Source organism: Pleurodeles waltl, chromosome 11, assembly GCF_031143425.1.
Source record: "Pleurodeles waltl isolate 20211129_DDA chromosome 11, aPleWal1.hap1.20221129, whole genome shotgun sequence".
Taxonomy (NCBI): Eukaryota; Metazoa; Chordata; class Amphibia; order Caudata; family Salamandridae; genus Pleurodeles; species Pleurodeles waltl.
Genome location: NC_090450.1, coordinates 820,948,924 through 820,961,339, shown reverse-complemented (window position 1 = coordinate 820,961,339; position 12,416 = coordinate 820,948,924). Strand labels below are relative to the sequence as shown.

Genomic DNA, 12,416 nt, shown 5'->3' with positions numbered 1-12,416 from the left:
GTGGTTAACAAACTACAGGTGGTACAAAATGCTGCAGCACGTCTGCTCTTTAATCTGCCTAGGACCACATCAACTAAAAAAGCTCTGATTGAACTGCACTGGCTTCCAGTGGCAAAAAGGATAAAGTTTAAGGCTCTTTGCTTCTTCCACAGAGCTCTATATAAAAAGGATCCTCATTATCTAAAATCATTAATTTCACTATATACACCCACAAGAGTTTTGAGATCGGCCTCTAAAGCCATGGTAGTGGTACCCAAAGTAAAGAGAACATCATGGGGAGGAAGATCCCTGAAGTACCAGGGAGCCAGACTTTGGAACTCCCTACCCACGAATATTCGCATGATGAATCAGGAGACAGAATTTAGGAAGGCCATTAAAACCTGGCTATTCTAAATTCTTCTAAGTTCCCCCTCTCCAGGGAAGTTTGAGATTCCTCCAGTATGTTCTAAACTTTTCAAACTGATCAGCGCTACGAGGCCTCCGGGTAGCTGGCGCTATACAAGTCTCAATAACATAACATAACATAACCGCAAACCTAGCTTGCCATACCCCAGGGGTTGTGTACAGCACGCAGCCACCCAGCGGTCTGCCATGATGAGCCTCCATACAATGAGAATGCACTACCCCTGCATACATGTGAGACAGATCTTGCACCTACATGCGATGGTGGCTGGCAATGTAGGGGATGCTCGCATCCTGCTCTGCTACACATTCATGCCCCCAGACACACCCACCTACATATTTTTTCTGCCTAGTCACACTTAGGCCTTCATTACAACGCTGGCGGTCAGTGTTAAAGAGGCTGTAATACCGCCAACATGGGGTAAAAAAAATGGGATTTGAACCCTGGCGGTTACCGCCATGCAACACCGCCACTTTAACACACCGACCGCCAGGGTGGTAACAGCCGCTGGGCTTGAGACTTAGGTCTCCAGCCCGGCAGCCGTCACATTCCCACCCTCGGCATTACGACCCAACCTACCGCCATGGTTTTCGTGGTTTCTGTACTGCCACGAAAACCATGGCGGTAGGCACTATCAGTGCCAGAGAATCCCTTCCCTGGCACTGATAAGGGTCCCCCAACCCCCGCCCTCTCCCCAGAGTCCTCCCCCACCCGCTCCTGCCCCCGAACATATACACACCCACACGCGCACCCATATACACACATGCACACACCCATACCTACCTCCACCCACGCATGCACACATACACACACCAACATACCTTGTCACACACACGCATCCACAACACACAACACTCACACTCATTCTTGCATGCATCCAACGCGACTCACACCCACATGCACGCATCCCAAAACATACATGCACCCCCCCCCACATACACACAACACCCTCCCCTCTCTGGTCGGAGAACCCGACTTACTTGCTTGCAGGGGGTCCTCCGGCTGGAGAGGGTCCGCGGGGCTGCTGTCAGCAGCAGCATCAGCCAGCAAAACACCGCCAGGCCATATCATTGCTCATGATACGGTCGGCGGTGTTTTGCTGCGGTGGCGGTGCTGTTTTCAGCAGCGCCGCCTAACTGCCGTCCGCCGCCAAGACCGGCAGCGGTGTTGCACCAGAGTTCTGGCGGAATACCGCCGGCGGTCATAATACGTGTTGCCAGCTGGTAGCCACGGCGGCGGTATGTTGGCGGCCATAGCCATGGCGGTAGGCGGTCAATACTGCCAATGTTGTAATGAGGGCCTTCATTTTCCCATGGGAAACCCCCTACTGCCCTGTCGCACTAGTTTTCCGGATGGTTTTACACACGGTTAAGGTTGGCTATTGTGACCATTAATGTCAGACAGCCATATACCACACAAGGCCAATTAGAGCCAGTGTTACTTTTAACTCAGCTCCCACAGGGTAGGGATTGCTCTCTAACCTATGGCAATAAGAGCTATACTTGTGCATTAAATTTCTCAAAAGTATGTTATTTTGCAATGACATGCTACTGAAATATTATTCCTTATGATGAAGTTTTGATTATCGCCTCTTTACTAGCCTATTTGTGGACATACATGCTGATGTCAGTCTGCTACCATTGTGGATATATTTAATTGCAAACGCCAATAAAGAAATATTTCACAAAAAAATAAAGATGGTACAATACATGTGAGGAAACTATCTTGCAGTCACACAAGCATCCTTGTGATGCAGCTTTGCACGCAGTGTGAAACACTGGGTGTCACATCCAACAGTTGAACAGGATGTTTTAAAACCATTGCACCAATTTGATAAAACTTTGCAAGGCATGGGAGATCTGAGGAGTATCTCGAATATAGATCAGGTTTTGATTTTATAGCCCGTACAGTACACATGGTCACACCAAAGCATTGGGAAAGGGAACAGAGCTTGTTTAATAATGCAGACAGTAATGTATTTTCCTGTGACCAATTCTGTCGATGGGAGCTATTTTATAGATGTTTTTTGGAACAGAAGTCACCTCTGAATGTGTCAAGACAGTAGAAGATTGCCACACTGAAGATTTGTACGAGCCCATCGAGAAGCATACAGCTTGAATTTAGCTTTACCTACTGATTTGAGGCAAAACAACTCATGCCTTGAAACTCGGCGCTGTAGGGTACTAAAAAACTTTACTGGCTTTACTAAAAGTAGGATTTCATACCACACAACACCCTTTCATCTGCAAACCCCTGCATCCATCACCATCAACGGCACAACAAAGCAAAATTGGCAAGTCCACAAGCAAGGATACTAAACAGTGTAGATATGACAGATCACGGCGTGCCTGCAGCTCCGCCATTCTCCCCTTTGCTGAACTATCTAACTAACCCAGGATTTTATCCTAAAAGGCCTATTCGTTGCGATGTCACTGACGTCCCTTGTGTACTTTTGTTGCTCAGTGACAGATTTTTTTTTTTTTATGTACGGGGGGGGGGGGGGGGGGGGGGACACTAAAACTATACGTCCATCTATAGCAGCCTTTGACTGCTGTAACTTTAGCAAGCTGCTGTAGTTGGCGGTAAGTGAAAGTATAATGGCAGCCACAGGCATTTTAATGTATATCCCTTTTAAAGAAGGATGTAGATGTCTTCAATTAAAATACACGTGGACTCCCATGATCTGGGTCCTTCACTTCCCCGGGAGCGTACGCTCTGTTTTTTTAACTTGCACGTTGTAAGCCCAGAGTCCAAGTGAGGTGATAAAAAGGTGTCTTGTGAAAGGACGTTACACAGAAGCACAAGATGGAGGCTTGCTGCATGGGCTAGTAACATTCTAGCTTCTTTCAAAAAAGTGTTCTGCCTCAAGAAACCACACAGTAGTTTCACCCCATTTCTGCTTTCTGGCATCAATGTATATTGCAGACAAAGCTATACCTCAACACGAAAGACTGACCAAAACCAGTTCGGTTACTTGACAGCTCGGCTTTAAGATGTGAACTGAGCCAGAGTGCGTGACACAGGGTAAACAATCAATATTCTGTGACCTCCAACCCTGTGCTCACCCAAGCACTGTCAGGATATCCCAAAAAGACCACTAAGGCAGTCTGCACTGTCAGGATATCCCAAAAAGACCACTAAGGCAGTCTGTCATGCTTCCCAATGAATCCACTTTTTTTTATACCAGTTAATGGCCACACTCCTCAGTTATGAAAATCCAGAAAGAAAGCCATGTTTTAGTTGGTTAGGGTTATTTTTTAATCTTGTACCTCAACTGGATTAGCCACGCCTTTCAGCTAATATACCCCCGTTTGAGATTACTACTGTTTTAGGTGAGTCTGTATGGGGCCGCAGCAGGAACCGATTCTTAAAAAGCAGTCCTGGGACACTGCTGCTCCAAAGCATCTGGCCGTTTGCAATGCGTTGTAGAGAGCTTAAGGCTGGTTCCACCTCAGTGCAACCGCAGGGGTAAGAGCACAAAGCGACTGACTGCATATTTCAATTTGTGGGGAAATAATCTGCACCTGAGCATAATTCATACTTATATTGGAGCGCCCTGGGGGACAATTATAAACAGGGTACCTGTGTGGGGACCGGCATGGTGAGGATAAGGTGGTTGTAGCGACCACAGGGAAATCACATTCATGTTACCACCCTATATAAACAATTGAAAAATTTAGTATTTAGAATCCGTACGTGAATAAAAGTACTAGGTTGGACGCTAAGATATTACATCTTCTGAATGATTGAGAAGATCTAAACTCATGCCACTCAACATTTCCTGGAGAGCCTATGACTGCTCTCCTTCGTTACTATAAAACTCAAGTGCAGCCCTGGTTGTACGTTGTCCCAGTTTGCAGAGCCATAGAAGAATGGACAGCAGTAGTAAACGATCTCAACTGCCACAGGTGGGCAGCAGCCCGATTCCGCCTTCTGACCACAATTGAACCTTATCTGATGCGCAGTAGTTGTAAAGAAAGTTGCGATATGGGGTTGGCGCACTAAAGCTACATTATAGAGAGATAGTAGACTCAAGTATGAGACAGGGAGCAAGATATATGACAGGAGACCAAGAAAAAAGACCGAACTAAAAAAAGACAAACAAACAAAAGATAGTGAAAAGGCATGTTATAGGTGTGGTAGTTCCTAGAACTCCACTTAAATTTTTAAATGTTCTGCTCGCAATGGCAAATATTTAGAATGTGGCAACACTGGACATTTTGCAAAGGTGTGCAGGAGGAAAAAAAAAAAAAAGGAACACCGTTTCCTAAATTGCTGAAAACAACACAAAGTGCATCAAAAAAGTGGCAGTCAATCAAAAAATACTGCATCAAATTTTAAACAAGATGTGCCCTTGCACATAACGTGTGAGGAAGGTAGTTGCGACTAGCTTCTATGGAAGATGAAAATTGGGGGCATAACTTTATAAAACTGCTGCTGATTTGGAGTCTACATACATAACTGTAGCACAGAGCGATTAGGAAGATAACCTTGTCTGATAACATTTAATATAAATTGGAACCACACAATTTTAATCCAGGAAGTTATACAGCAAATAGAAGAGAGATTCATGATTGCAGGTCCTTCGTTTTTTCATTGAACGATACGAATGCTTTCTGCAAATTGTATATAGCTAAAGAAGATCCACCAATTTTAGGACTGAGGAACCCAAGAACTTTCCATATTATATGGATCCTGAACCGAACAAGTACTGATAGCCCATGAAAAGTGAGGGTACTTGGGAAATGAGTGTTAGAAATGTTCCAAAAGTACATGAAGGTAAAATGAAAGGCTTTAAAACCGTAAGATTGAATTGATTTCCAACCCCACACTATGAATGCACAAAGTGAGAAACATACCGCTTATTGTGAGACAATAAGTGAAGGCTGAGATCAAAAAGTTGCAGGATGTCAGTATCAAAGAGCCAACTGAATGGTATGAATGCATACTGCCTTTGGTAGTGGCTTGACGAGCAAATGGGAGTGCGAATCTCTGTGAAGACCTGTGGGATCTTGACAATAACACTGCTATTGAGCCCCTACCCAAAATCAAATTAGATCTTATCATTAACAAGAAACATTAAATGTTTTTCCAGCCTTGATTTTTTCTTTGCCTATCACGAAGTGTGTTCACATCCCAACAGCAAAGCTTTTACAGCATGTAATATGCTGTTTGGTTGTTTCCACGTCTACTGAATTAATGTCTTTGTGATATGCTTCAGCAGCCAAGGCTCATAACAGAGCAATTTGGAGACATGCAAGCGTTTATCGGTTTCCGAGATGACATACTGGTGAGGATAAAAACAAGAAAGAATATGTTGAGTGTCTCAAAGTACGAAAGCAATGCCACCTTTCAAGCTGAAAAATAGCGTTGTATAATTATGTCATGGTGAGCACACTGAAATGTCTAGGTACAAAAAATAGAAAAAGAATCAAGAAGTTATATTCGTGGGTTGGTGTTAAAATGGAGACTGAATGAGGAAAATTCAAAAATTGGGTGCATGTTAAGCATGGGTGGAAAGTATCAAGACAAAGCCTCCAATACTTTGCAATATTTGATTCGCAAATTAACTGTAAATCAGCTAACAAACACGATACCTACAGTATTTAACCTGCTGCCACTAAAAAGGAACAAAGCAGTCTCACAGACTTGAGAGTAAAACCAGTCTCACTGCACAAGAACATTTGTTTTTACTTTGTTTCCAGGTTAACAGCTATTAGCTACACTCATGCCACTGTATATCTGGGGTGGGCACTTTCTGCAGAGCTTTAGCATAGCTTGGCCTGGGCAAAATATGAGGTGCGAGATAGACAGGCCCATGGACAAACTAGAGCACGGAGGGGTTGTTCTTGGGACAGCCAAACACGAAGCTCTAATTTTTCATGTAAACATAGCTATCCACTGCCGATTACCAGGGCTGTCCTTGCCAATCTCGAATTTACCGAATCCCTTGTCTATTAACACATTTCTCCTCCACAGACCAATCCCCTCTGAATTTTCTCTGCTGCTCGACAAACCAAACAAATATGAAAATTGACTCCAAAGACAACAATGTCTTCATTTTCATGGTTATGACCACACTTAATCCAATCAGATACGTAAAATTGCAGTGCATTAAGAGCAAAAAAATGCATACAAAGAATATCAGGCATATTTATGATTAAAGCTTTGTAACAGTTCAAAAAATGTAGATGTGATCACTGACTAAAAACATCCTCACTGCTTGATCAGATTGTGTGTGAATCTTAGGTATAGTTTTTTATTTATTTCATCTATCCAACTCCTCCCCTCCTTTTCTTTCGAACCCTATTTTTATGTTTTGCATGGATTTATGGGTGTTGGAGCACACTTTTTATATATTTTTGCTTTGTAAGTGCTTGGAAAATGATGCTCTGTGAGACATTAGGTTTTTTTTCTTTAGATAATGTTTGTAGTGTGATCTCAGGTACTTGGTGATTTTAGTATTAGAGTTTTTAGTAACTATCTGTGATTTAATAGATATATGGAAGAAACTGTATAACATCATTCTCTCATGTTACCATTTTATCAGCCTTGAGAAAGTCCTGAGATAGGACGAAACACATGTCGGCTGAAGTCTGCATGCATTGGCTGAGAATTTACAAAGTTTGAACATCTGAGATTTGTAATCACTTTGGAATGAGATTGGATATGAATTGCTATGTATTTTCTAAATTGTTTACATTTTTGTATTTGCATAGGACTATGTATTTATGAATGTGTATATTTATAAGTAGATATGATATATATGTTATGATCATGAGAGATTACCGTATTTTTTTAAATATACCAGTAAAGATAATAAGCACTTCAACATTATACAACCATTTGTTTATGTTATTGATTTATGATATACCCCTCTATATCTGTGCATTTTATATAATGATTTATTTAGCCATAACAATTATTCTTTATAGTTAGATGTTTAATAATGGAGTTATGGAGTGCTCCACTATTCTTTTGTTTTCTGGCTTTTAGTTCACCCATTTTGTCATCAATGTGAGGACAGGCATGAACTTAGATTAAGTTTATGTATGAAGACAACTGTTTTTAAAAAATGCCTCTCGAAGCAGGGACGTACACCGATGCAGTAAGGTGTAACGCTCATGCATTTTAAAGAAATGCACCTTTTTTTTAACTTTGTACTAACGTTATCAAATTTTGCATGACAGCTGCTGCACGATTTACATGTAAACGTTTTCAGGGCTCGGCTCGTGTGTGGGTTCGTAGAACTAATCCATACCCAGGTTCTCAATGTTAATTTGTTGGCTCGCGCACCTCTAGGTCATTCTGACAGTGCTGCGCCTCAGTTCAGTGACTGATTCTGGACCTCAAATATCTGTACGCTCTTTTTATTCCGCAAACTTGCAGGACTGCATAAACACTACAAACAGAATTTTTTAAAAAAAGTAGGGTGCACACGAGTGCATAGCTCTGCTTGCACTATTAAGATAAAACTGCTGCCATTACAGCTTTGTTTACCGTTTTGGAGTTGAGAACTGTGCTGAATAAAAATAGAAACAATTCTGTAACAGTACTCACTTCTGATTGTCCTTATCCCCCCTAGATTCCTCTCTACGTCGCCCGCTGTTCTGTAAAACCATCTTTGCTTTACCCGCCAAATCTTTCAGCGTATGTCATTAGTTCTTGACGCGCACACTACCGGGTGGCACGCCAACCAATCACGAAGCTGAAAGTATTACCCGAGTAGGCTGTGAGAAGGAAGTATCGCTAATGTGTAAGGTGACCTACCATTGGAACACTGAGAATACTTCAGCCAATCATAACGAGACGCAGGGTACTGAGAAGTGCTAATTGGTTATCCAATCCGCACGTGCCCTTTACAAAACACCGTCCGCATTAAGAACCACCAGCTCAGTTGGGCTTGGGTGTAATGTCAATGGGTATCTGAGTTGAAATGCTTCGTCTATACCACCTTGTTTTAAACTGGCAGGCTAGGAGGCAGCGCAACCCTTGGGGGTTAGAATGAGCGTTGTTTGAATCCTGTCACCGTCTGTTTTAGGCTGATTCTGGAGCGGTCGTTTGTCATGTTCCTAGGGCGCAGACTAAAGTGGGACGGACCAGCGGGAGTGGCTGGCGACAGGATATGGATTGGCTGTTCTCTATTGCACATGGGATATTTCAAACATTTGTTGAAATGGTTTATCTCATTTGAAATGGGACACTTGTCTGATTCTGCATTCGGAGGGTCGAGGATTCTGCTACAGAACCGGAAGCTTAATGATGAGAAACTTTTTTTTTTTTTTTTTTTTTTTAAGGATTCGCCTGCACAGCGCTGTGTTTTTAGGTTTCGCCTGCACAGCGGTTTCCTTGTGTTTATGGTTAGGTTTTGCCGGCACAGCGCTTGTGTTGTGTTTCTGATTAGGTTTCACTTGCGTAGCGCTTGTGCTGTGTTTGAGAAATCTATTATATTAAAAGGGATTTAAATCCCGCCTTCATTTCTTATTGCTCCTTGTGCTTGTCACTATACTTTTCCTAATTTTTAGGTTCGAGCGTACAAATGTTCTGTCCCAGTTGTAGTCCCTCTTTGGGCTTTGAACTACGCCCATGTTACGCCTGCCACTTTCATTGGTTCGTGGCCTTGCCTTTTAAAATCTGCTTGATTACATTAGTGAAAGGCATGCATATGTCATGCCTTTTCCGGTGTTTAGCCCTCCTCAAGTGCACCGACCAACTACTGAAAACATACGAGGCTTCATGTTTTCAGCCTGGTTTCTGGACTACTTTATTTTTTTTACTTTCCACGCAGCGGGATCGTGCTTGTTTTTTTTTTCTTTCAATGTGTGTGGCAAGAAAAGTCCTCCTATCCTCCCTATCCTCTCACTCTACCTCTCTCCCTCACCCACCTCTACAACCCCCCTCCCCTATCTTCACAACCCTACTCCTATCTCTCTCCCTAATCTCCAAACCTCCTAACACTCACCCTCCTCCACCCTAAACCCCCTCCCCCAGCTCCTCTCACTCTACCTGTCCCCCCCCTCCCTCGCGCTTTCCCGCCGCGACCTCCTGCACGCCCCCGCCCCCCAGCTCCCATTCGCCCCCAGCTGACCCCTCCCCCCCCCTCCTACCTCTTATGGCGCCCGTCCGCGCCTGGCCCGCGCCCAGCGCCACGACCCCTGGTCCCCAGCTCCCCCAAGCCCCGCTGATCCGCTACGACCCCACCACCCTCCACGCCCTCAACCCAGGGCGCTCCAAAACCTGCTTCCTAGCTCACCCCAAACGCACCCATGGACCCTTCGCCTGCAACTCCTGCAAACGCATCTTCCACCACGCAACTACCACGACCACAAGCCCACGCGCCATCAACCACCTCAAGTGCATCCTGATCAACGCTCGTTCCGTCCACAAGCACGCCGTTGAACTTTGGGACCTCCTGGACTCCACAGCCCCGGACGTCGCCTTCATCACGGAGACATGGATGAACGCCTCCTCTGCTCCAGACATCGCTACCGCCATCCCCGAAGGCTACAAGATCTCCAGAAAAGACCGCACCAACCAAGTAGGAGGAGGTGTCGCCATCATCTTCAAAGACTCCATCAGCGTCACCACCTCCACCGAAGACCCCCCCCTCGCCGCTGAACACCTGCATTTTCAGATTCGCACCGACCCAAGGACCACCCTCAGAGGATCCCTCGTCTACCGTCCTCCCGGACCTCGCGCCTCTTTCAGCGACGCCATCGCCGACTTCATCTCCCCGCACGCCCTCGCCTCACCGGACTACATCCTCCTAGGCGACCTCAACTTCCATCTGGAACAAAACAACGACCCCAACACCACCACCCTGCTCGACAACCTCGCCAACCTCGGCCTCAAACAACTGGTGAACACCGCCACCCACATCGCCGGACACACGCTCGACCCTATCTTCTGCGCCAGCAAACAAGTCTTCTACAGCCACACCTCTGCCCTACACTGGACCGACCACAGCTGCGTCCACTTCACATTCCGACGCGAGACCTCCCACCTCCGCACTCAACCCACCCCTCGTCGACAGTGGAACAAGATCCCTGAAGAGCAACTCTTCTCCGCTCTCGCCGCCAACCAACCCACCCTCACCACCGACCCCAACGACGCAGCTCTCAACCTCACAAACTGGATCTCCAACTGCGCTGACAACCTTGCTCCCCTCAAACGCACGCATCGACAGACCAACACCAAAAAACCTCTCTGGTTCTCTGACACCCTCAAAGAATCAAAGAAAACTTGTCGTGCCCTTGAGAAGGCCTGGCGCAAGGACCACACCGCGGACAACATGACCGCCCTCAAGAACGCTACACGCGAACACCACCACCTGATCCGCACTGCCAAAAGGAACTTTTTCACCGACAGACTAGACAAAAACAGCCACAACAGCAGAGAACTCTTCAGCATCGTCAAAGAGTTCCCAACCCCAGCGCCAACGCCGTCACGCCCTCACAGGATTTGTGCGAATCCCTCGCCACTTTCTTCCATCGCAAGATCAGCGACCTCCACGACAGCTTCGGACACCAGACCCAACCACACACCACTGAACCCGCTTCCCCGGACATCACCCTCAACAACTGGACCCACATCAACACGGAAGAAACCAAATCCATCATGAACTCTATCCACTCCGGCGCCCCTTCGGACCCCTGCCCGCACTTCATCTTTAACAAAGCCGACGACATCATCGCCCCGCACCTCCAGACCGTCATCAACTCTTCTTTTTCTTCTGCTACCTTCCCCGAATGCTGGAAGCACGCTGAAGTCAACGCCCTACTAAAGAAACCTACGGCTGACCCAAGCGACCTGAAAAACTTCCGCCCCATCTCTCTTCTACCTTTCCCAGCCAAGGTAATAGAAAAGACCGTCAACAACTGATCAACGCTCGTTCCGTCCACAAGCACGCCGTTGAACTTTGGGACCTCCTGGACTCCACAGCCCCGGACGTCGCCTTCATCACGGAGACATGGATGAACGCCTCCTCTGCTCCAGACATCGCTACCGCCATCCCCGAAGGCTACAAGATCTCCAGAAAAGACCGCACCAACCAAGTAGGAGGAGGTGTCGCCATCATCTTCAAAGACTCCATCAGCGTCACCACCTCCACCGAAGACCCCCCCCTCGCCGCTGAACACCTGCATTTTCAGATTCGCACCGACCCAAGGACCACCCTCAGAGGATCCCTCGTCTACCGTCCTCCCGGACCTCGCGCCTCTTTCAGCGACGCCATCGCCGACTTCATCTCCCCGCACGCCCTCGCCTCACCGGACTACATCCTCCTAGGCGACCTCAACTTCCATCTGGAACAAAACAACGACCCCAACACCACCACCCTGCTCGACAACCTCGCCAACCTCGGCCTCAAACAACTGGTGAACACCGCCACCCACATCGCCGGACACACGCTCGACCCTATCTTCTCCGCCAGCAAACACGTCTTCTTCAGCCACACCTCTGCCCTACACTGGACCGACCACAGCTGCGTCCACTTCACATTCCGACGCGAGACCTCCCACCTCCGCACTCAACCCACCCCTCGTCGACAGTGGAACAAGATCCCTGAAGAGCAACTCTTCTCCGCTCTCGCCGCCAACCAACCCACCCTCACCACCGACCCCAACGACGCAGCTCTCAACCTCACAAACTGGATCTCCAACTGCGCTGACAACCTTGCTCCCCTCAAACGCACGCATCGACAGACCAACACCAAAAAACCTCTCTGGTTCTCTGACACCCTCAAAGAATCAAAGAAAACTTGTCGTGCCCTTGAGAAGGCCTGGCGCAAGGACCACACCGCGGACAACATGACCGCCCTCAAGAACGCTACACGCGAACACCACCACCTGATCCGCACTGCCAAAAGGAACTTTTTCACCGACAGACTAGACAAAAACAGCCACAACAGCAGAGAACTCTTCAGCATCGTCAAAGAGTTCTCCAACCCCAGCGCCAACGCCGTCACGCCCTCACAGGATTTGTGCGAATCCCTCGCCACTTTCTTCCATCGCAA

At 46.7% G+C, this 12,416-nt stretch overlaps 1 protein-coding gene across 1 annotated transcript in view; it reads right to left on the bottom strand.

Moving 5' to 3' along the window:
- POLE (DNA polymerase epsilon, catalytic subunit) overlaps nt 1-8,113 on the bottom strand; it is a 293,620-nt gene extending 285,507 nt beyond the window's left edge. The window contains exon 1 of the mRNA XM_069214647.1: nt 7,964-8,113. Within this exon, the coding sequence (XP_069070748.1) occupies nt 7,964-8,025 (62 nt within the window). The 5' untranslated portion in view covers nt 8,026-8,113. The remainder of the gene's footprint in view (nt 1-7,963) is intronic.
- Nucleotides 8,114-12,416: the final 4,303 nt, after the last annotated feature.